Source organism: Mustela putorius, unplaced genomic scaffold (genome assembly GCF_011764305.1).
Source record: "Mustela putorius furo isolate JIRA1106 unplaced genomic scaffold, ASM1176430v1.1 tig00003853_pilon_pilon_pilon, whole genome shotgun sequence".
NCBI classification, from domain to species: Eukaryota; Metazoa; Chordata; class Mammalia; order Carnivora; family Mustelidae; genus Mustela; species Mustela putorius.
The window spans coordinates 10,350,150-10,375,422 of record NW_025422005.1 but is presented as its reverse complement, the minus strand read 5'-3'; the positions used below and the strand labels follow the sequence as shown (position 1 = coordinate 10,375,422).

At 56.0% G+C, this 25,273-nt stretch overlaps 1 protein-coding gene across 4 annotated transcripts in view; it reads right to left on the bottom strand.

The window, feature by feature from the left end:
- KAZN (kazrin, periplakin interacting protein) overlaps positions 1 to 25,273 on the bottom strand; it is a 1,025,916-nt gene that overhangs the window by 121,351 nt on the left and 879,292 nt on the right. The window contains exon 1 of one of the 4 annotated variants that reach the window (XM_045063785.1): positions 21,940 to 22,390. The exons of 2 other annotated variants lie outside the window; for them this stretch is intronic. In XM_045063785.1, coding sequence (XP_044919720.1) covers positions 21,940 to 22,147 — 208 coding nt within the window. In that variant the 5' untranslated portion in view covers positions 22,148 to 22,390. Of the gene's footprint in view, positions 1 to 21,939; positions 22,391 to 25,273 lie in introns of those variants that run through there. One more of the 4 variants, XM_045063787.1, reaches the window with a different exon arrangement.

The following is a 25,273-nucleotide window of genomic DNA, read 5'->3' as shown; positions in this document are numbered from 1 at the left end:
TCAGGGCACCCAGCATCCCCACAAACTTAAAGGTCATCTGCCATAGGATGGACACTCCAAGCTCTTTCAGGAACTGGACGGGCAGACTGGGTACGGGAGTTCACCTGCACAAAACCGGTGAGCACCTATCCCCTTGGGTACTTCAAGCCAAGCTGACCTCTGCAGTGAACAGTCCCTCTGGCTTGAACCCTGGAAGGCACACATTTTCAAGGTCTGCCTCAAGGCCATTTCCTGCCCAAATCAGCCTCTCTCCTTTTATCCCACGCGGAGGAGTCGGTGAGCACCAACCCCAGAGCCACTGGGTCTCCTTCCTTCGCCCGAGGGTTCCAGCTCCCGTTCGGGTGCTGACTTATGAGCCTGGCCCTAACCCTCAGCCCACCAAATGCTCTTGCCAAGCCTGTGGGAGCAGTGCTAGCATGCTCCCCATTTTGCACAGGGAGAGACAGAGGCCAGGACACGTGAACGGGCTTGTTCACGATCACAGAGCTGGTTCAGGTGCACAGCTGGATCCCAGCTCGGAAATCTGAATGACTGCAAAGCTCATGTTCTTAACTATGGGACTAGGCTCCCAGCCCAAATGCCGTGCTGTGTGAGTTCCTCGAGCTACATGCCAGAGCAAAGAGCCTGACAAATGGGTACAGAGAATGAATGATGCCTTACTTTGAATTTTGGTGAAATGTCTGGGTCCCCCATTCTTGGCTCTTGTAACAGGCTTTACCCCATCTGGAGGCCTGGGTCCTAAAGGAATGTATCTAGAAGAGGATAGCAAGCATGGGCTCGGCCTTTTCCCCTCCCCACCCCACCATGCGTGACTCTCCCCTCTCAGCCCTCCTCCCCCTTCACCACCTCCAGGGGAAAAAAATTTCCAAAACATAAAGGAGAGGGCGTGGTACTGGTTACACCCACCAACTCCGGACGCAGACGCAGTCCGTCCATGCAGCCAGCACAAAGCTCACTGCACATCGGGAGGAACCAACAACTTGACCGAGGTCTTGCCACCGCAGGGGACAGCCCAGCTCTGGCTTTCTTTCCCACCCGAGTCTGAGTCAGCAGCAAAACACCTGCCTCTCAGTTTCCTTCCCCACCCATTACCAGCATGTACAGCGTAGACAGAAGCTGCCCGTCCTACTGGTCGGCGAGCGGGCTCTCCTGAGTCTAGCTCCTAGTGGGAGAGCTACCTTCCTAAGACAGGGGGAAGAAAACCAATTTTCTCTCAGTTTTATACACAGTCAAACTGAGGCCCAGAGGAAGGTGTCTGGAATTCACAACCTTGACTGCTAAGCCCCCGGCTACTACGACCTGGAAACCAAACTGGAAACACGCTTTGACCCGAACATTCTGCTCAGCCAGTCTCAGACATCCACTCAGGGGTTAAACGCATGGAAATGCTGAAGGCATGCCGGAGGCCCCCACACATGTAAACAATTATGCAGAGAAGAGAAGTGGGCGACCAGGGCCCAGCCAATGGCTCTCCTAAACGCCACCACCACACACGGGTGGAGGGTCTGAAATCCCTGCATTTTCAGATCCGCACTGCAAACAGATCTGGGCTTTCAGGAGATTTTAAACCAGGTCCAGACGGTGGTCTGAAACGGGGGGTAAGCCTGGAAGACTCCCCATCTCAAAGGTGACCTCAGAAGGCGACCAAAGACGGGCGGTTCCTGCTGTGCACGGTGTGACCTCTGTGTCCCTCGATTTCCTCACCCGTGAACGGGTGGCTGGGACAGTTGAGAGCAGCGGTCCTGGGACCAGATGCTGGATTGAATCCTGGCTCTGTCCTTTTGTAGCTGTTTGGCCTGTAGGTCACTCCTCTGTTCTCATGTGCGGAACAGATAAATAATAGTACGCTGCGCCGTTCTAGGAGTAAGAGATAAAAAGCTCCAAGAAGGGGCCCGGCACTGCACACACGTTGGCGGGCCGCTCTGATCCCATCACAGAGGATGGCTGGCCCCGCGGAGGCGGATGGAAAGGAAGACAAGGGAGAGAGCATCTTGGGCTCCAACCACCCCTTCCCCCTCTCCCCCAGGAGCCATCCCCGCCCATCACTTGGCAGGAGGGGCTGGAGGCCATGGAACCTACGAGCACAGCAGGGCAGCACCGTGGAACGCGTTCCTGATTATTCTCCAGCCCAACGGAGCAGCTGCTCCAGGAAGAAATAAAATATGCTCTGCATACTTTAAATGTTTCACTTATGAAAACTGGGAGGGCCGCCTTTCTAAATTGTTCAGCAATAAAGTCAGTAACGAGCACCGTTCGCTGCTCTCGTGCTGGAGCCCCGGTCCGGGAGCCTGCTGGTGGTGGGGAGGGAGCGGGGCAGGCCGGCCGCCAGCATGGAGCCCGCTGGGCCTTCTAGAAGGCGCCATCTGGGATTTCTCAGAGGGGCACTGGGAGCACATCCTGGTGTCCTAATGTGAAATTGGATCCTCCCTCTGGAAGCCAAGCCCCGGGCAAGCTGGTGGGCAGAGGGGAGGGCCCTTCCGGCCTGGGACATTTTCCCACACTCCAAGGGCGCCCCCGTTTCTAGCCAATCGAGTTAATTGCAAAATTACCCTGGACTGAGAAAGAGCAGGCCTATCCCACCAGGGACTGGTTCACAGGAGACCCTCCTACGTGGTCTCCAGCGTGGCTGGATTTCAACAACCTGCTGCTGGCAGGCCAGGCCCAGGGCTCCGCATGCCAGAGAGCGGTGGGGGGTATGGGGGGCTCTCCGGGCCAGGCGGCCGATACCCCTTTACAGAGGGCGGCACTAAAGCACAAAGGACCTGTCCCAGGGCTCAGACCTAGGAAGTGATGGACCACAGTCACCGGGTCCCCTGGCTTCCCCATCCAGTAGGTCTTCGAATGCCACAGAGCCCCCTGATCCCAAATCCTGACATGTACAACTCAAAAGCAAGGCACACTAACCAGAGAGGCCAGAGGGAGGCCTGCCTGGCCCGGAACGGAATGGCCTCTTTCGCACAAAGAAGGCTGTGCTTTGGCCTGATGCTGCCGAGCTGAACATGGCACTTTTAACTTTTTCTTCAAAAGTGCTCTCACTTCTGTTATGTTTTTCATCCTAACCTCCTGGGAATATGACAGTGGTGGGTTTTATTGTCCTCGTTCAGGGCAGTACACCTGAGGCCCCAGGAAGAGCTCCTCGCCTCAGCCAGTTCACCTGGGAGTCTGGGGGTGCGCGAGCCCTGCCTGGGCCCGGCTGCTTGCCTCCTTCAGACCCCCACCCCCACCCCGTGCAGACTCCCAGGTGCAGACTTCCTCTCTGGGCTGCTCTGTCCGTTCCTGCCCTCCTAGCCTCCTCCCCAGCCCCGCCATCTATTTAAAGGGCTGAGGGGACCCATGAGCCAGATTAGTCCATCCTGGCCCCAGAGGCCTTTGTGGTAATGGATTCCTAGACATCCAAGCAGGGGACCAACAGGGCCCCCCACAATCATCAGGCTACAACCTTCCCACCAGGCTACAACCTTCAGGACTAAAAGTGAACAAACCTGATTAGAAAAACACCCCCGGGGGCGCCTGGGTGGCTCAGTGGGTTAAGCCTCTGCCTTCGGCTCAAGTCATGATCTCAGGGTTCTGGGATCGAGCCCCGAATCAGAATCTCTGCTCAGCAGGGAGCCTGCTTCCTCCTCTCTCTCTGCCTGCCTCTCTGCCTACTTGTGATCTCTCTCTGTCAAATAAATGGATAAAATCTTAAAAAAAAAAAAAAAAAAAGAAAGAAAAAGAAAAGCACCCCCGCTTCACTTGGGGGGTTTCAGCAGTATGGGCTGCAACCCAAGCACATAATCAAGGCAGAAAAATGTGGGCTATTTTGGGGTGAGAACAACCTTGAGTCCCTAACTAATGTGGTCCTGACGCGTCTGTGAACAGAACTGCTTCCCCCACAGGCAAACTCGACCCCACACAGAACCTGCATGAAACCTGCCTTTCGGTTTTGACAAATGCTAGCTGAGCACCTCGACTGCCGGTCTAAGTGGCTAGAAACATCACAGGGGTGAGGCAGTCTGGGTTGGAGTCCCAGCCCTCCCAGAACTTTCCCGTGCCTCAGTTCCCTCCTCTGTAAAATGGGACAACAGCAGATCCCAACTTATAGAACGTTATGAGGGTGAAATGAGTGACTGTCCTCGTACAGGGACTACACACCAAAGAACTGCTTGGCACAGGCCAAATGAAACCTGCCTGCTGGTTCCCTCCCCCTCCTGGGAGCCACTGCCTTCTGGTTCTGAGACCAGCCCCTGCCTGGCAGCCTGGTCCTGGATCCCCGGGGGCTTCTCCTGGAAACTCCTGGCCCGAGCCTCCTGCTAGAATATTCTCCACAGACAGGTCTCCAGAGCTGCCAGGCTGAGTGGCCCACGAGATCCTGATCTGGAAGGCCCAGGCCCGGGAAGCCCCCTCTCTCTCTTGCCCCCCACCACCCTCACTGTCCTGCGTATGAACGGAAAAAGAAAGAGATGTAACTTGAACCCGGGCTTTGAGCTGCGGCCAGCTTGCCACCAAACACCCCCCCACCCCCCAACTCCCCCCTTCCGGGGCCCCTCCCCCCCGCCCAGGCTGTCTGGCCCACTCCACCAACATCTCGCAAAGGTCAAATGCTGATTCCACTCTGCGTGCTGCCTCTTGGGAGAGCAGAGGAGAAAACTATTCGAAAAATGTAAATTGAAAAAACCCCATGGCTCTCCACCTCCCACCCCTCCACACACACAGTCGCATACGTGCGCGCGCGCGCTCTCTCTCACACACACACACACACACACACACACACGGCCGTACCCAATCCCACAGAACACGTGACCATGTCCAGCCCCTCTTAAAAGAGGTAGGAGGACAAAGAGACGAGGCAGAATGTTCACCAGGGGTGACCAACCTCGCCACCCCCACCCCAGGCTGCTTTCCTTGGAGGAATACAAAGGACCCTGCCAACAAGGACATCTCTGCAGACCACCACCCTCCAGGTCCTCCCCAAGCACCACCTGGCAGGACGCACAGGTTGCGGATCCCGCCACCTAGGGTGGCCCTGAGCTGTGCTCACGGGCCCACGTGAGCTGAAGCCAGCCCAGGGCACAAGGCCAGGGCAAGGACGGCCGTAGGTCAGGCCACCTCTCCCCATTCCCCCTGCACAGGACCGTGCTCTCTTTGGCCAGAGATGCTTTCAAGACCAAACATGCTTTTCCTTGACCTCTCTCTCTCCTCCCCATGCCCTTCCTTCCCCCACTCCCCGGGGAGGATATGACACCCAGTGAGCAGGTTCTGGCTCTGGCTGCTTCCGGCCCAGCGTGCGCTCGAATCAAAGAATGAATGGCGTTCAGAGCACAGACCCTGCCTGCCTGTGACCGGTGTGGAGGGGGCCCAAGGCCTTTTGCTGGTCTCTACATCATAGGCTAAGTCAGCCTCCTCCTGCCCTACTCTCTGGAGCTGAACTTCTAGACCTTTTCTCTTTCTTCTTCCAACTCCACAAACTCCAAGCCTGGAATGTCCAGGCCTTGGGCTGGGACCTCTTTTCAGATGCATCTGAAGTCGTCTGATCACTCGGGGCTGCTCGAGGGGGAAGGAGAACAGACATGCGTCCTTGGGGTGTACAGAACCGGCAGGGTGGGGGATGGTAAAACAAAACACAACACAACACACAGGGCCACTTTGTGCTTCCGCCGTTGGACAAAGCAGCAGAAAGTAGGCCGAATGCAGTGGCCTAACGAGGAGCAGGTGTCTGCATTGTAATTTGACTTGTAGTAAGAAGCAGCCCCATGTCCTGTAGGCATGCTGCCGTGACCCCTGGAATTATAGGCTGGTCACCAGCCAGGACAGTGAGGTCACTCCTACAGGGGTAGATGGCACATAACTGCAGATATTTCATGCACTGAAAATTAAAAAAACAAAAAAAACAAAAAAAAAATCCAAGGCAAGTCTGGTTACTCCTCAGCCATAAGAAAGCTTATGGACTAGGAAGCTCAAACCCAGGAGGCCAAGGGATGAGGGGACAGCACCTCGCTGGTCCTCTGGCAGGTCAGTACGGCATCCAGCAATGGCCACAGGCAAGGCCAAAGAGTGTTCAGCTAAGGTCCTTTCAGTAATCATGAAAATTAACCCAGGATAACCCGACTGCCCAGGAAGTTGTGCCTGCCCCCAATCTCCGGAGAAAGCTGTAAATCTTCCAAATGAGCATTTTCTACAGGTGCACACCTGCGAAAAGCTCATTTGGGGGATGTAGGAGGAACACCAGACTCCTAACCTGGGCTGGCCTGGCTTAGAAGGTAGGCAGCTGATTCAAAAGGCAGACACTCAATCTCCTTTGTCAACCGGTCTGCAAGTAACGTATTGTTTTTCTCCTCCACCTCTGTCTTCCTCTTTTTGTAATCTCTTGGCTGCATGAAAATGTTCGCAGGACCTCTTGGCAAGCAGCTGTTTATTTGGCTACAGACACTGCTTACGGACCACAAAAGGAGAACGTGAACTTGTCACTGGATGTGTTTCGGTTCCTTTTGATCTAGGGGCTGTGAGTGGGGCAGGGAAGGCTGCAGAGAAGGGGTACGGATGGTGGCCCCACCGCACAGCCCTGACCTAGGCTACTGCCCCGGCCCTGTCCTAATGGCATCCCATGGAGTCTCTAGCTGCCTCTCTCCCCGCCTTGCTCCCAGTGGGTACCACTGAGGTCTTCAGGCTCCTGCTCAGTCCTCCTAAACAAACATCAGGAGAGCCAGGAACACACAGCTCAGTGTGGGGAACCCTCTGTTGGAAGGAGAGATGTGAGTTTGGGCAAGCTCGGTGGACCAAGGTGAAAGGTGTCCACCTGCCCCCTACCCCCAGCACGATCTGGTCTGTCCCGACGGGTTAGAAAGACACCGGGGGAATGAAGCTGGGGTGCAGGATGGTATATGGGATCCTGTGCCACGGCGGCTGTCTTCCCATGTCAGAGGGGCTCTCGCGTCAACAAAGTGGATTTAGTGTAAAAGATCGTCACACAGTAGGACATGGGCCAGCGGAAGGATGCTACAATGATACTGACTGTTGGGTCCCACATAATGGTGAACACTTACCACTGACCAAAACCTACAGGGGCTGCCTTGAAAGGGAGTGAGTTTCCCATCCCGGAAGGCATCTCGGCTTATGAGGACTGGACATGATGAGTCAGTTTGTTGTCCTTACCCCCAAATTCTCTAAGTCAGCCTCCCCCCCACCATGTGGAAGGAAGTGGCCTCACAGATCAGGGATCCTGCCCACCTGCCCAGATGCAGCGGATTGGGCCAGAAAAGTCACCTGATGCAGGGTCTGCTGAACTATTGGTCAGGCAGGGACCAATCAGATTCTCTCTCCCCGGCACTGATGGGATTGCAAGCATGGAACCCAGGCAGGGGAGTAAGGCCAGGGAAGGCAGCTGGGGGGAATCCGCGGGTGGAGAGAGGAGGGAGGTGGGATGGACAGGGTACTGCCCAGGCTCCCAGCGTTCATGTCCGGACCCCACATGGCTGGTCCTGGACTTCTCCAGGTTGCCTGCCGCGTCCTCACCACAAGCCCTGCTCAGACTGGGAGGCACCTTCTCACACCTGAAGCACCAGAGCATCCCTGGCCGGACACGCTGCAAGCAGGAGCACAGCCTCCCTGCAGGATGCGGGGCGGGGCTGGGCCAGGGCTCAGCGACTGTCACCGGAACCTGGCATTCCTGAGGCTGCTAAGGGTGGGGGGGTGTTGGTCAAGATCCAGGACTTCCCCAAGGCCAACTCACATTCCCTCTCACCAGGGGGTTCCCGCATGGCCCGGGCTCCCCAAGTACTTCCCATCATCACTGCTCAGCACAGTGCCCTGACCTGACCGTATGCCACAGACAACAAGGTTCAAAGCTCCGTCATGGCCAAGAGTCTCATGTCCCAACAGGCAGAGAGCCCGGTGGGCATTCAGGATCACATGCACTCATCCGATCCTGTGGGAAGATGCTTCCAATACTGCCAATGCCAAGCCCAGGTTTACTAAACATCTTATTATTTGCAACCCATTTGAGATGGCTTATTAATAAAGCAGCGCCTTTACTTATTAAGTACCTACTGCATACTTGGCTGTGCAGGGTGGATTTCGTAATTTCCATGACAGGATGAGGAACCTGAGGCTCAGAAAGATAAAGCAGTTTCCCCAAGAGCCCCTAGCGGAGACTACCCACAATTTATCAGTCTTTGACAAACTGCTGCCGGACACCTGCCTCCGAGTGGGGAAACAAAGCCCTAGCAGATGCAGCCTCCAGAAATTCTCCCCTGACAGGAGCTTACCCCGCCCCAACGACCGTTATCTCCCACTGATCATTGATCCTAGACTTGTGCTATGGGGGCATCTGTGCGGGGAGCCTCGCATCTCTCCAGCACCCATTCTGGTATAAAACTAATACAAACAATGTTTACCGATCACCTACTATGTGCCAAGGTCCATGCTAAAGACTGTAGAAATCATCTCATTTAATCTCCATGAAACCTCTTCTAGGTAGTGATAGCCTCCCCAATTTACAGATGGAGAAACTGAGGCTCAGAAGGATTAAAGAAGCTTGCTCAAGGTCCGCACTGTTGAACCATCTGCACACAGGCAGTCTGGTGTTACAGCCCTGAGCACTTGGTACATGACTCTGATGTCCCTACAGTCAGAGCCCTGGGTCTGGGTACTTGTGTTAGTGGGGGAGCTCACTTATGCTCCTCCATGGGGCAGATACCCAAGGAAATGTGGAACCAGCCTCTAACAATGACAGGCACAGAGGCAAGCTAACCATCCCTTTCTCTAAATTCTTACCTTCTGGCTGCCCACTCCCTGCTTTGCTGTGAGAAGGTAGCATCTGTCTGCTGGGTATGGTTTCAGGTCATCTCTAAGGGGAATCAATCAGTGCTTTCCAGGGAGATGGCCAAGCTCTACACAGAGAGCCTGGAAAATCTGACTCCCAGTGGAGAGGTTGAGAGAAGCCAGATGCCATCTGGAGTGCCCAGGGGCCAGCTACTGCCACTGACCTCAGTGTGCTCAGCAACATCAGGGATGCGGCAACAGGCTGGCAAGGGGAACATCACATCATGCATTTATGCACGCCCAAATCAACCCCACCCAGGCCCCTGCTCAGGAAGCCAACAGAGGCAGGCTCCTTCTAAAAGCCCACCTGGGACAGGTGTGACCAAAGAGGTACACACAGAGGGATGTAAAAGGAAGGGTCCTAATAACATATGACTGGGAGACTGAGAAGGGAGCTGAGAGGTGGTCCTTAGAGAGAAAGAATGAATGATTAATAGAAGAAAAAACAGAGCTCCTCCACATGGGTGTAGAAGAGGTCCCAGCCGATAGTAGCTGCTCAACACCTGCAACATCTTTAACTGACAGGGTCTGCATCCAAGGCTTTCCTCTCAACCTCATGACACCTAGCGAGGGGCATAGACATGCACCTGCTAAAGGAATCAGCTCACACCCCACAGCACTCAGCCCCCACATTTGCCTTGGGGCTTCCATTTCCAGTCCATCCTCCCTGACTTTCCTCTGGCTAACATCCAACTTGGGAGTTTCCCTGGGGGCTCACAACCCCCACCCCAACTAACTCCAGGACAGGGTGCAGACCCAGACCAGGTGATTGGTTCAGAGCTGTCACATGATTACAGCTAAGCCAATGATAATCAGTCCTTGGATTTCTGGAAATACTGACAGTGAAAGACTTTCTGCCCTGTGATCATAGAAAGGTAAGTGTGACACAGTTTTGTGAGGGGTCACTTCTGATACCAGAAAGGATAACGCCCAAACAGATGAAAAGAGAGCTGGGAGATGACATCATTTGAGCACCTGGATGCAGCTATGCCTGAAGCTAACTTTATCTCTGACTATCTCAGTTATGCGGAGCTATTGATTTTCCTCTCTGTGAGTCTGTTTCTGTTGTATTTCTATTATTTGTAACTCAGCAGGCCCTGCAACTACATGACTCTCTAGGCAGGTGGTAGGAAAGTAAGAAGGGCAAACAATACAAAATTTTTTCACGAACAGTTTTTGAGCAGTAAGCATGGATCTCTCTGAGCCTCAAGTGCCACTCTGAATGACAGCGATCACACCTCCCTACCTCCTAGGGTGAACGGGCAAGTCACTGAACACCCCGTAACCTGTTATCTTGAGCATGTTACAGCCAAGAGCAGCAGGAAGCACGCAGCCCTGGGAGGGAACCCGCTGTTGGGATGCCTGTGCAGAGTTCCCCCCCACCTGAGCCTCTGGCTGGAGTTTGCTGAGCTGCCCCTTCATAAGGGACCAGCCCAAGCCCTGGAGGCAGCCACGGGCAGCCCTGGACAGAAGGGGTGTGCCTGGCCTTTCAATGGATCAAGTCCCTCTGTGACTGCTCACCTCAGAAGCTGCCATGCCCCAGCGGAGGATGGGGACAAGGACACTGCAGCGTGCCCGGCAGTAGGGACAAGAGAGTAACGGCTACTGTGGGCTCCAGTGGGACCCCAGCTGGACCTTTGGCTGAATCTTAATTTCTCAGCTTCCTGTCTCTATGGCTTGGGACGAGTTTCTTTATTTCCCTGTGCCTCAGGGACTTCATCTGTAAAATGGGGTGATTAATGCATCAATTTATTTGGGGTGTTGAACGTAGGCAATCCTGCCAAGCAGGAGTTCCTGGGTCAGGTTCCCCTGCATGGTTTCCGCCTTATTGTACACAAGTGATGTCAGACCTCCGAGGGCATGTTTAAGGTGATGTGGGGGACGGAGGAGAGGCAGAGTCCCTCTGAGCCCACCAGTGCTCAGGCCACTGGTTCATCAACGCCGCAAACAGCAAGTCTCCAAAAGGAACCCAGGGAACAGGACCAGTGCGTCAGCCCAGGAAGCCGGAAGGCAGAGCTGGCTCAGGGACAGCGAGAGGGCGGGGTTCTGCCTCCAGAGGTCATCAGGGCCGGCTGCAGACAGAGGCCCAGTCACCTTGGAGAGGCGGTCACACAGGGACACACCTGATGCCCACCCCAAGAGCCTGGCATGTAGAGAGGGAAGAGGAGCTGCGGGTTGTTCCAAACACCAGCTGCTCAAACACACAACCAAACCTCCTCTTCTTCCTTTTTTTAGTTTTATTTATTTGAGAGAGATGGTGTACGTGCGGGAGGGGGAGACAACCTGACCTCTTCTAACCAGGTCCCAGCTAGCTCAAGTGTCTAGCTTACTAGAACTCTGGCTCATGTTTGAGGACAAAGCAGCAAACAATGACAAGGCTCAGCAATGCAACGGATTCTTACCTTCCTTAACCCAAGCCCGGAAAGCTATCGGTGGGGGTGCGGGGGGGAGGGTTTCAGGCTTGGAGTTAGAACCCCGAGGGTCTGCAGAAGCCTGATTCTAAAAAAGGAGTCATCTGGGTCCCCTGTGCCCTGCTCACCAAAGTGAGGAAGCAGAAAAGCATTTTAGGAAATTTTCAGGGACACCCAAAACACAGAGTTTTCCGTGTCTGATTCTCTGCAAATCCCCTTGACTTGAAGCGGGTGGGGAGGACTGTGTTTGATCTACGATCATATCCCTGCTACTTAGGAAGGATTCTGACCCAGGCGGGTGCACCACAAATGCTGGCAGGCCAAATGGAAGAAAAGAACATCAGTGAATCTGGAGCCTGCAGCACACACCGAAACACCTGTTTATAGAGACACAGTGACCAGGTGACCGGAGAACGAGGACAGCTGGAGAAGCAAGCGGACTCATCATTGACGCCTCAGACCCGGGCTGAGAGCGAAGGTGGGTGGGCACGACCCGAGTCACGTTCTTCATGGGTCCTCTTCCTGCCTCCATCCTTCAGTTGCCTCCAAATTCCCGAAGAAAAGAGGGATATATTTACTGACCCCTGAAAACCCAGACAGGGACTCGTGGGGGCTGCAGGGGTTCTCCAGGTGCTGCCCTACCTGCCAGGAGGGGCTCCTCCAAAGGTGTGCCAGTACGTCGGCCAGATTAAACTTCTAAGGTCCCGCCAGCTCAAACATTCGCGGGTGCGTGTTTCCTCCCAGACGGAGCATTTCCTGGAGCCCTGCTCCGTGCTCCAGGCAAACACAGAAGGAGACAGATATCTGGGTGCCCCTATGGTCCCTGCCCCCTCAAAGGTTCCAGTTCAGAGGACAGCCCCAGGGTTACACTCAAGAAATGCCCCGGTCACAGCGCCACTACGCTCCGCATGACGAAGGTCTGTGGCAATGAACAAGAAAGGCTTTGCAGCAGGGCCGGGGGCCCAGGACAGGATGGGATTTGGAGTCAGTGCAGGGTGAGGAGAGACGGTGGAATGTTCGTGGTCCCCGGCACTAAGCTCAGGCTTGGCAGACCCGGAGAGTCTTTCCTTCTGGTTCAAGGTCTAAGGGTGCCAGACAGAAAAACCCTCCTCCAGAGTGTAGGCACCAACAGGGAGAAACGGTTTGGCTCAGCTGGTCAGCCCCAGACACCTAGTCGCCTGAGTATCTCTATCCAGGGAGTCACTGAGTGTGGAAAAAATGAGCAGGTGTGATAGTAAACAGGTGCTCAGCTAGAATCCAAGGTGTGGGTCAATCCAAGCAGCAGCTGTTGCCCAGAGACATAAATGAGCGGGGAGGGAGGGGGCAGGGCCAGAAGGTCAGTGAAGGCAGAGGGGGTCAAAGGCCAGGCAGGTGATGCCTTAGCTGCTGGGAGGGCACGGGTTCCCCCAGTGGGGTGGGGTAGGGGGGTCGTGTGCCATACGGCAGCAACAGTGTCCAGAAGCCACTGGGAGATGGAGCGGGTACCAACTGTCCCGGTTTGCCCGGGACCGAGGTGTTTCCCACGGAATGGGACTGCCAGGGCCGAAACCAGGAAAGTTCTGGCAACCCAGAATGCGCTGGCTACCCGAGGCACAGGTCTGTCCTCACCAGCATCCCAGAGGGACCAAGATTGCTGCGGGTACAGGAATCTCATCTCGTGGAACAGGGAAACTGAGGCAGAGAGGCGCGTGACCTGCAGAAGGGAAGTCCCACAGGGCGTAAGCAGCATGGCGAGCTGGAACATTCTGGCCTCCACCTCCCTTGCTTTCTCCGCACACTGGGAAGAGGCGAGACACGCAAGTGCCGTCTGCTAAGCACAGCTGTGAGCTGTGCCAACTTCCTCGGCGCCAGTGGACCCTGGGAGGGGAGCGCTAGAGCCCCCGTCCCCAAGAGGGGTCCCAGGGAAATGGGCCCATCTGGCCCTCTGCTCCTCAGAGATTCTGGCCCAGGATGAGCGGGCGGCCACCACCTGGGACCTTTGGGGGATGGGGGTGCTGTCGGCTGCTGCTCTGCTTGCCTCCCTATGACATCCCCATTAGGGTGACCCCTTGGGGGAAGGCCAGGATCCCCAAAGGCCTTTGTGAAATGCAGACGCGTCATGTAAAGCCACACACCCTGCAGCCCTTGGGTTTAAAAGGGTCTTAGCAGCTCTGGGCAGCCGGTGAGAGAACAGGCCAGGGCACAGGGGAGGTGGAAGGCGCGGGGGGGGGGGGGGTGGATGGAAGAGAGGATTTTGGGGAAAACGTAAGCAGGGCTTCCCAGAGCAGTCCTGCTCAGTGACTGGCCTGCAGAAGCATCCCCCAGACTCCTGGGCCCATCCCTGTTTCCAATTCTGCAGGTCTGGGCTGGGCTGAGAATTTGCGTCCACTATCAAGTTCTCAGGCGAGGCTGATGTTGCTGGTCTCGGCACCCGTCTTGAGAACGGCTGGCCTGGGGCATGGGGCTATGGCAGGCGGTGCTGGGGTTAGGGCAAAGGGACACGGGCGCTGATGGGTCACTGAGGGCTGAAAAGACCCACGGAGGTCAAGTTGGAAGACGCTGGAGGCCTTGACCCTCAGGCTTCAGAGAGGGACAGAATCACGTGGTGGTGGAGGGAACTTGTTTCAAATGCAGATTTGTGGGCCCATCCCCAGATATTTTTGACTGTGAGGGTCTTCTGGGGGGCCGGGGAACTTAAAAAGCACAGTGAGCGCTGAGCGATTCTGATGCAGGCCACGGTGGAAACGTGCACTTCGCAGGCCTCGCGGGCTGCGATGGGCCACAGAGACCTCTGCAGGCCCCTTTCTTGGCCTGAGGCCGGCTGTGCCAGCCACGACAGCAGCCACTCGCCACATGGAGCCTTTGACAATGAAATAAAGTGTGAAGTTCAGTTCTGCTGTCATACGAGCTACATTTTTAAAGCCAGTGGCTACCATATGGGACAGGAGGGGTCTAGAATGTTGCCATCTTTGCAAAGAGTTTAACAGACAGGTCTGGTCTGGAGAGATCGATTACATTATGCTTGCCTCTGTTTCCCTTTCTCTAAAAAGGGGGCTCCTCCCCTATCTTTCCCAGGGTGTAAGAGAAAGAAAAGATTCCACCAAGAGTGACATTTCTGGCTCACCCTTAGAGGCCCCCTGCACCTGCTGGTGGGAGGAGGCGGTCCCGGTTGGCGGGGGCAGCACCCATGCCTGCCCCAGAACCCAAGGATGGTTCTTCTTCCTCCTGGTTGGCTGCCAGAGCTAGACTCCCCAGGGTAATGAGGAGTCCTTAGTAGTTAGCTTAGTAATCACAAATATAGTATGGAAAACAAACTCGTAAAAGCCCCAGCAACTCCCCTTCAAAGAAATCGACACCAAACAAAACCAACTACGCCCTAAAAGGTACAGTTAACGCATCACGAAGGCAGAGGTAGGAACGAGCACAGACTGGACTGACTCACAGAGGAAAGGTAACTGAACTTACTCCTTCCCCAGACCTCCCCAGCGCACGTAAGAGGTGGTCATGTTTTCCAGGAAGGAATGGAAAAAACACGAGAGATAAAGCAAGCCCGGGGGCAGGGGATCTCCACCTGCGGTTCTGGGAACAGCAGCATGGGGGCAGGGATGGACAGTCCGTGAGGAGGGCAGGGTCCTGCGGTCACCGCGTCCAGTCCCTACATTAGGCCAATGCACAGATGCAAGGTGGCAAGCTGGGTTACCGGGAGCCATTACTCAGTGGGGACAGTCACTGTCTGGGAAGATGAGAAAGGGCTGGAGACGGATGGTGGTGATGCCTGTCAAGGTACTTAATGCCACTGAACTGCACACTTAAAAAGGGTCAAAGGGGTCCATTCCGTGTTATGTAGGTTTTGCTGCAAAAAAGACAAAAAAGAAAGCGCAGGGTCTGAATTCCACCCTGGATGAACGGAGGCAGGCAATCTTGGAAGCGGGCCTCCGAATCTGCACTGGAGTCCACGGACCCCAGGGGACTCCGCTCTCCGCTGGGGATGCCTGACGGAGGGGAAGGCTACAAGACGGACAAGCACGACGGCTCACTTCCTAACAGGTTCGGAGCACAGGTGTGCCCAGGCAGGGGGCGGGAGGCGGGCTCGCTCTAGAGAAAGAAAAAGTGACGGTTGGCTACAATGTCCATATACTGACCGTCCACTTCGGGACGCCTGCGGGAGGGGAAGGATGCTCTAAGGACTCCGTGAGGGCACTGGGGGCAAACCAGAGTCCGCAGCCCAATTTTTCTTACTCTAAAATGAACCCTACCCCAGAAAGGCAAGGGGCAAAGAGGTTCTCAAAGCCAGGTCCACGAAACCCTTGCCGCACATTCCCCCAGGGTGCTCGACACAAATACAGATTCCCAGGCCCCTCCCCAGACCTACAGGCCGACCTATGGGGGGGGGGAGCCCGAGGATCCAGATACCGGCAGGCACCCCGGACCGCTGTGAGCTCCAGTCTGAAACCCCTTTTAGTGAGTCAAGAGGGATGAGGCAAAGGGGACATGAGGGAAGTCCGCAGCTTTGCCAGGGTCCCGCGTCTATCTGTGAGCCCCCCCATTTGGCCCTGGAAAGCCCGACATCTTGCAGGCTGGGCCCTTTCCTCACTCTGGGCCCGTGTCCCCGTGTTGTGGAAAGAGCGAACGGACCCATCCCTGCTGCGGGTCGCCGGTCAGGACTCTCTGCCTGCGTCAGACCTCCTGCACGGGGCCGGCTGGGCTCTTTGGATTCTGGCTGGGGCCGAAGGGCTGGGTATCTCTCCCGGAGCCAACTGAGCAGCTCTGGGCCCGAGCGGCCTTGCTCCCAGCTGCCTCTGGCTGATTGGAAACCAGCGTGTCAAAGACGCCAGGGAGAGAGCCCCGTGACACCTGGCATCGCAGCCCCCGCCCGGTGCCCAGGTGGCCCTCAGGGAATGGTCAGCTGATGAAGGCGACCGGAGGGAGAAGCAATGGTCCTGGGGCAGACCGCATGGCTTCTGGGAACAGCCACCAACTGCAACCTCTGTAACTGCTTCAGGCCTCAACCCCGTCGCCTTTCCGAAGGGGAGGATGCGGACTACCTTACTGGGGTGGGGGACGACCGACAGGAAGGCAGGTGACAGAGCGCCCAGCTCCTGGGCGGCCCTCGGTCAACACTTCTTCCTCATGAAAAGGACCTTCCCCAACAGAAAGACACCTTCTTCCCTGCCTGGGTGCACAGGACTTCAAAGTCAGCAGCACACTGGTGAGCAGAGCCACGCGGGCACAGGAAGAAAGCAGACAGGAACTCGCAGCTGCTGTTCCTACGTCTCTCCGGGCCCCTGGGGAGAGCTTTCTGAAGCTTCTGGACAATTAAAAGGTACCGAACACACTCCATGCCTGTGATAAAGTTACAGCCCCAACGAGCTGGGCGCCCGTGCCAGTCTCCGGACCCAGGCAGCTACAAAAGAGGAGGCTGTCGGCACCTGCAGTCAGGCCACCAGGTGGTGGGCGTCCCCCCCCCACCGAGCGGTCCCCAAGGCCCGGCACACAGAGGGAGGGTGCCCACCGAGGGGCGTCCCGCCTGACACCACCAGCTAACCTTGGCCGTAGCCCCCAGGGCGTGGCGGCACCCAGCTCGGGGCAGGACTCGCCAATCTGCCCATCTTACCTTTCTGGCTGGTCATTCCTTCCACATTCGGGGCTGCGCCCGCACCTCTTGGACTAATGCCACTAGTCAGGGGCTCTGAGGAACCGCCACAACCCGTGTCTTCTAGCTGGCCTCTCCTGAAGGCGTCTAAACAGCAGACCAGAGAAAGCACGAAGTCCCCACCTTCACGGTGGCTGCCCCAAGGGGCAGAGAAGGGGTGGTCCTTTTGAATGGGAGTCATTCCTGCCTCCCCCCCTCCGGGACAGGCGCTCCTCTGACACGCTCAGCGTGAAATGCATTTGTGGGGTGTAAATTCATAAAAAAATAACGACACACGCAGGCACGCACACGCGCACACACACACACCTTGTAAACACGGCTTGCTATCCTCTCTGGAGTGTTTATAGCCCTTGGTGACTCACAGCAAACACGGCATCCCCATAGTGGCTGCTCTGGCCGGCTTTAATGATATGTCGGCTGCGCTTATCTGCTGGGGCGAAAATCTGTGTAAACAGCCGTGTACCTGATTTTCCACTTTTGTCAGCTGGCTGTTGTGTGGGTGAGCGGGGGCTCGGTCCAGGCTCGCGCTTGCTGTTTTCCTTGAACCATGCACTCAGGTGACTTCGCTCTAAGATGACTAAGAGCGAAGTAAGCTGCTTTCAGGATGGCTGGAGGGTCCTGGCAAGTCCTCCAGTTAACTCGAGGGGAATATCACAGAGAACACAGGGTGTGCATAATGACGGACGCCTTATGGAAATTTCCTAATTATTTAGAAGGCCAGAGAAGCAGCCACCAGTCCTACAGAATCAGCCAATCAATCTCATCAAGCTCCAATAGCTCAAACTTCAAAAAAAATTTTTTTAAATTTTACACCGACACAGACACAATCAATCTCTTTGGACTCTGGAGAAATGGGAACCCTCCTCCCTCTTACAGTCCTGGCAGCACTGGACTCCATGAGTAGGAAGGGGGCTAACCACACGGATTCCTGTCCAACTACTCTGCAGTGGGTAGGATGATCCCATTTTATAGATGGGTAAACTGAGGATTGGGACGTTCAATAACTTGCTTAGCGACACACAGCTCGTAAGCAGGAGATCTGGCCGATCAAACCTGGGGGTTTTTGATTCCAAGGCTGGTGCCCTGAACTCTGCCATGGCAAAAGGAAAGTACAAGCCCTCTCCTTGAGCAGTCACGCACGGTGAGGGTGCTGGGCCACAGGGGAACCCGATCAGAATTGTTTTCAAGAGCGGGGACTTTCACTCCCACTCAGCTGTCCCGGCTGTGTCTGTCCCACTCGGCGGGGGCAAGGACGTCCGCAGGAAACCCTGGTAGTCCTACTGGCTGGCTTTCTAAGAGTGTCCCCAGTTCCAATGGGGAGATTTAATCTCACTTGCAACCCTGCGGAAACCCTTTCCAGAAGGGGATAACAGGAGGCCAACCTATTGCTAAAGTTGCTAAAGACACACAGATAAGCAAATGCCTGATTTGCTTAAAACAAGGAATGTCAAGGAGAGGACAACCACCCCCTCCTTCTTTCTAAAGGTAAAAATGTAAAGAGAAAATGGACTGTCACGGGGGTCTATGTTTTAGAGATCAATACAAGGTGTTTCCCTCAAGGTGCTGGGAGGGCTACAATCTGGGACCCCACAACCAAGTCCTCGTTGAGATACCCCCCCCCCCAGCTGCGTGATCCCGGGCACCCGGTTTCTCCTCCGGGACTGGCAATGGCACCTCCCTGCTGGGGTCCTTGGAGGACTGATTAAGACAACGCATCGCATTTGGTTCGCACCATGCCGGGCCCCTGGGAGGGTACAGCAGAGCACTGAGAGCCAGCACACAGATCCACAGGGGCCTGGTGCCCTGGGCCAGGAGGCTTTGTGTGAGGGGCTCGAGGAAGTAAGAATCCCAATGACTAAGAGAAAAGGTTGAGGTTCAAGAGGCTTCATTAGGTCCTGGGACTTTATAAGAGTTAAGCGTTAAGAGAAAAGCTTCAGGAGGCATGGCATCTGAACTGGGTCCACAAGCCTGGGACCCCAGGGTGGGTCCCATGGGACAGATAGAGTGCCCGGACTCCGAAGATCCGAACTGACCAACAACTTTTCAACAATGACTTGGTGCCCTTGCCTTACGGACGCCGCACCCGTGCAGCTCACTTCATTCTCTCTGGCCCCAACACCCCAAGACGGACGGACCAGCGCCCGCTCCCATCGCTCTAACTCCTCACCTGGCTTTACTTTCCTGTACAGCCCTCCCGTCTCCTGACACATCCTGTGTGGACTTGCCTGCTGGAAATCTCCTCCCACAGATAAGAAGCTCCATGGAAACAGGGGCTGCAGCTGTCCCCTGCGCTACTATAGATCCCTGGCAGCCACCGTGGTGCCTGGCAAGGTAGTGGCTCAAGAAATGTGATGGAATGAAGGCATGTGCCGAAGAAGGCTCAGGGAGCACCTGCTTTACTCTGGGGCAGGGAGGGGGTCCTGGATGATCTCCCCTCGGGTAGAGTTAGTCCTGCCACGCACCATCAGGGAAACTGAGTGACTGAGTATCTCAAGGTCACACAGCTTTGAGGCAGAACCAGGTGCAGACTGAGCACGTGTCTAATTTCTGCATCTCTGGCTCGGGTCCTTAGCCTGTGCACAAAGAATGGACACCTTCCCTGGAAGGGGCCCCACCCTGGGGGCCCAAGCTGTCACCAGCACAGAGTCCATCACTCTGCAGGTCTCAGGATCCCCTCCGTGAGTAATGTCCAAGTGTCCGGCTTCCACCCTGCCAAGCCAGCGGCACCCCCATCCTTCCCTCTTCCCTGTACCTCTGAAGGTGCCAATTCCCAGACTGTGTCACCCAGCAGGGTCCTCACTGTTCCGCTCCCTCAACCAAACATCACATTCAGCTGGGGGCCGATGTGCTGAGATCCTGGGACGAGCCCCCTCACAGCCTGGCTGAAATGTTTATTTCAACAATAATTTCAGCTTGGGGTTCTGAGCCAGAAGAGCTTCTCATCTAACATCCAAAGGTTCGAGAATCCATGTCCACGACAGGCTGACCTCAACACCCAGCCACCACGAAAGTTCTTAGAAACTGCATTTGATCTTTAAGAACTGGAGAGCAGAAGGGGGGGTGAAGGGCGGCTGGTGGGGTGGAGAGGTACTCCAGACTTGACTGGTGTAGCTGCTGCCTTGATCTTCATTCACGCCCGGGATACCAACCGTCAATCAGGAGATTTCCACTGCTCTTCTGCCCTAAAGGGACACCAGGAGGGCTATCGGAATAACAAGCACCCCCCAAGGCCTTGGAGACAGGCGGTTCTCAGCTACACCATGTCATTAGGATATTGTTATTATGAATACACAAATGGAGTCTAAGTAGACACAAAGTAAACAGATCTCTCTCCACCCAGCCATCTCCTCCATGTTTACATAATAACAACCCACTGGCACAAGAGTCAAGACCAATCTCATCTCCACACAGTTCAGGAGGGCAGAGATGGAACAGATAGCATCATATCCCAATGGGACACCGAGTCAGCGGGGCCCTGACGGGTGCCCCACCACGGAAGCTGATAACTAACTTTTATGAAACATCAACTATGAACAAGGCAAGGTGATTTGAAGACGCTAGCTTTGGAATGATCAAAATGTTGGGTGGCACTAGTTATTATCAGCACTTTTTGGATGGGTAAAATGAGTCTCAAAAAGATTAAGCAACTTGCCCAAGCTCTCCTACTTGCTTGTTCTTCGCATCTGGGCTCTTGTTTTGCTCTTGTTTTACACCAAGCTGTCTTGGCCTCTAACTGCTCTGTGCAGCTGGGAAGGAGGTGGGACGGTCTCCAGCAGGCCCAGCCCCAGCCCCAGGGCAAATGGTCCAAGGTCCCAAGCTCCTTCCAGGGCTCAGTGTCCCTTCTCTAGACCCTTGGTGACCCAAGACGTCCACGGCACCAGGACACCAGCACCAGCTCAGCTCATCACCGCCAACTGGCCCGTGGTCCCAGCTCCTGCGGCTATGCCTGTGGTTGTCAGGATCCTGTCTCCTTGGGAGACCAAGGCAGGCAACCTGGAATTAGGGGGCATTGGTGCTGGCTTTTTCTCATAGGAAAGAAATAATTATTAGGTAAATAAGCCTGGTGTTTCCCAGCTGGTTAAGCTTGCTGTCTAGGAGAGGCATTCTGGTGTTAACCGACAGAGAATATTTGAAATTGCGGGACCCTGGGCAAGTTGCTCAAACTCTGGTGTTTTCTGTCTTTATCTTCACGAAGATAACACAGCTTCCCTCCCAGAGCTGTGATAAAATTTTAAGGACACGCGCCACGTAAATTACGGGAACACAATAGGTATCCAAGAAATAATGAATAACCATGTTGTACGCCCCCTTCCCCTCTTTTTCCTGGAAAAAGTATTCCAACTTCACACTGATGAGGACAGACACTTCTTGGAAGCCGCTCTAAAGTCAAGGGGATCCAGGGGGTTCTCTGGGCAAACCCACCCCCCACCCCCAAAAGACGTAACTTGCGAGGGCGGGGGGCAGTTTAGACCGGAACAGAATGGAAGGGGCGCACGCACTCGGAATATTTTAACATTAAAACGCGGTCCTCAGTTTGGGGCAGATTAGCCAATGATACACAATCAGACCCTCGCATTGTGTCTGCACCGCCTCGATTTCTTTCTGCATTAGTCCAAGTGGAAGAGAAACCTCTCCTCTCCCAGCAAAAGCGGGCCATCATGTTCCGCTCAAAGAGGCTGCGGTAAAGCAGGGCTCTCCTGGCACTTTACGGGGCTGCCAGGTGGGTTACAGGTGCGGCGGGAGAGGGGCCGCCCCAACTTCGTGCCGGGCTGGCCCCTTTCCCACGCCTCCCAGGGCAGGTCCGGGGCGCCCCGGCATCTCACAACTCCGGCAGGCGTGGCCTTGACCTGCCCCTGCAGCTCGCTCTGGGGGCTCGGCCGGAAAGCGGCGAGCGCCGGAGCCCCCCGCCCGCGAGCCGAAGAACTCCGCGTCCCGCGCGACTCCCCCTGGCCCCCTCCCGGCGCCCGGGGCGCGGCGCGCGGCGAGAACTTTGCCACCGGCGCTCGGCGATCCGGCCGGGAGCGCCCCCGCGTGCCCGGCCCCGGCGGCTCCCCGGGCCTGCGGCCGCGCCGCCCTCCCCGCCCCGCGCGCACCTACCCGGCTGGCTGCAGTCGCCATCCGCTCGAACGGAGGGCGCCCCGGCGCGGGGCCGATCGGCCGGCCCCCCGGCGTCCGCGCCCGGCTCGCAGGCTGCAGGCCCCCGGGGGCGCGCCGGCCCGGCCCCCGCCCCGCAGGAAGGCGCCGGCTCGCCCTGCGCCGCCAGCTGGCGGACGCGCTCCCAGGTGCCCGAGTCGGCCGCCCGCATGCCGCGTGCCCGGGGGGCGCTGCCGCGGCGGCGCGGGGGGCTCCGACGACGGGCGCGGGGCTCACAGCCTCCCGGGCCGCCGCCGCATCGGGGCGCAGCCGAGCGCCGCCCCCGCCGCCCGCCGGCCGCCCGCGCGCGCCGGACCGGGGCTCTCCGTCCGGCCGACGCGGGGCCGTCCGCGGCCGCCGCACGCGAGGAATTCGGCCGCCGGCCTCTCACGTGGGAACGACTCTCACTCCCGCGGCTCCTCCTCCCGCTCCTTCCGGGCTGGCGAGGGCCCGCCGCTCGCCCCGCCCCGCCCCGCGCCCCGCCCCCCCCCCCGGCTCCGCCCCCGGCCCCTCGGCGGCGCCGGGACTCGCCCCACGGCCTCCAGGAGCGCTTCGTCCCCATTCTGGGGACGCTCGGCGCATCCCCAACATGGTCATTTCTGGAGAGACTGCGGGTCAGAAAGACGGACAGTGGCGCAGGGTTCGGAAGGGACTGGCCTGCACCCAGGTCTTTGAAAGCCCCAAGTGAGTGCATCTGGGGGAAGGCCGCCTGGTACCCCAATTTGCATACGTCTCCACTCTTCTGACATCCTTGTGACAGCGCTGCCGGAGACCTGAAGTCCCAATCAATGGCCAGGAGAGGGCAGAAAGAATGGAGCGGGAACCTGGCGGTAGCCTTGGGACATTTCCTTTGCTCATCTGTACTGTGTGACGAGGCGTTCTTCAAGTCAATATAATACTGAGCACATTCACTGGGCCGGGGGTTGGCGAGGTGGGCGTGGGGGTGGGGGTGGGGGTCCGACATGGTCCACATCCCTAAGCAGACTGTGATCTGGTGGGGTGCCCTATGTCTACATCTCACTTCCTTGAGCCTCAGTTACCTCATCTATAAAATGAGGCATCAGTGATTCCCACCCGGTCCACCATCAGAGATGCTTCTGAAGACTCCTCAGCCACAATCATGTGGCAGGTGAGGGGACTCCCAGGGAAGGCCAGGCTTGGACCCCAGGAGTGGGTGGGGGGCCAGTTAGTTCTCCAGCTAAGCCTGGTCCGAGGTGGCATCTTGGGTCTGCAAACCCAAACCTGAGCGCTGGAGTGGGTGCTCCAGTGGCTTGTGGAGCTCACTGTAAAATGAATTTACAGCCCCAAGCCCTCTTTGATCTGAGGATTATGATGCTCTTTAGAAGGACTAATTATCTCCCCGCAGCCCCAGGAAGCAAGTCCGGTTTCCCCCCTAGTGTAGACAAGGGGAGCCTCGGAGGCAGCATAGCCAGGTGAGAACTCACACCTTCCAGGGATGTCCCCAGCCTCCCCTTCCAGGCAGCACCGGGCCTGGCTCTGTAACCTCTGGTTCCCAGGCCTGAGCCCTGGGAATTTCTAGGTCACTGGCATATGGCTCTCCATCAAGCTGTGGGAAATAAATGACTTCCCTCCACCCAGCCCCAAGTGTCTAAAACTGTTCACAGGTGACTTTCCCGTCTGTGGGCGAGGAGCCCCATCCCTTTGCAAGCACTGTGGTCTGGACACCATCCATCATGGCCTTGCCAGCTTCTACCTTCCCCTTTCCTCACCCTCCCAATAATGGGAAAACTAGCCCAGCTGTAGAGGTCCACAGGGCTGTCTCAGACCCCTTCCCCTCTCTGGGACCTGAACTGCTCAGTGGAAAGCTGACCAGTAACACCGAAGGAAAGCTGGCCAGTAACACCCAGCCGAGGAAGAAAACCACCCATGGGGTTAAACACCCACACGACACTGAAGGGAGGAAACTGATCTCAGACCAAGTGATAGGAGATGCTGGAAAACCCTCAATTCTTTTGCCTTTTCTGGGATAACAGGCAAAACAGAACAAAAGAACAATTGCCCTGAGCCACCCCAGGGGAGAAGCTGGGAATGCCTTCACGTTCTGGAGACACCCAGCACAGATTGTCTGTTCCAAACGTCTTCAGGGACCCAACTGAGGACATAAATGAGTGAGGTGGGCTGTGTTGGGCTCCCTGTGGTTTTTTTCTTTAGGGCATTTAGGTTGTATTCTTTGGCTTAGACACGCTTTGCATAATAAGCAGGTAAGAAGGTGCTTCCGCAAAGAAACATGCTCTTTTCCATATTCCTCGAAGTACATGGAACTCTTAGTCTATCTTTCCACTTTTGATAGAGACGTGAAATTTTCTCTTAATTCCATGACATGAAAACAGCAGCACAAGCATGAATACCTAGCACTTGCCACTTGGATTCGGTGTCAGCAAGACTTTAGGGAGTGGTGAGGACTGTGGCAAATAAGAAGAGGTAGATGGCTATAATGCAGGAATGTGCCTCCAGGGTCACTAGAGGTTCGTTCGTTCTTGTTCTTTCTTTCCTTTTTTTTTTTTTTTTAAGCTACTAGGAATATGGACTTTTAGGGGTTATCTAAGTTCAAAATGTTGACAACTCTTTGACATGAAGAGGAAAGGGGAGAGGGAGAAGGAGAGAAAGCAGAAAGAACAATAGAGTAAACAGATCTAGAAGTTTCTATGTAGCCCACTGGCCACCAGTGCTCATTTCACTGCTAGTCTTACTGGTCCCCCTGCAACCTCTCAGAGGTCTGCACATAATCAAATAATCCAAGCCATTTTTCAAACCCACAGCCCTGGGGGATGTCTGCTGTTGTCCTTGTGTGTGTGCACACATGTGCATGTATGTGTGTGTGTGTGTGTGTGTGTGTGTGTGTGTGTGTATGTGAGAGAGAGGGAGAGAGTGTTCCCCATTCTCAGGACCAGGACTTCAGATGGCAGCTGGACCCACCTTCCATCAGTTTCTGGGGTTCTCCAACTGCCCAGGCCTCCCCCAGTTAGTGTTGCCTCTCAGTGCCTCCTCCCAACTCTGTTAGCAGGCAAAGCTCCGAGAGCCGCGGCAGCCTGCAGGCTTCCAGAAAAAACCATCTGCCTTGGGTGGGAGGCATTGCTTCCTTGTGGGATGTCTCTCATTAAAAGGATACCCTGAACCCGGGAGAGTTTCTGCTCAGTTCTGCAACAGGAGATCCAGGAGCCAAGTGACAAACCATTTTCTGCCCTGAGCACCCAGGCCCTCTAGGAATAACTCCAGGGTGGTTTTGATTGGAGGCTCCAAGACAGGGCCAGCTTCTGAGTGCTCAACCTGGGTAGAA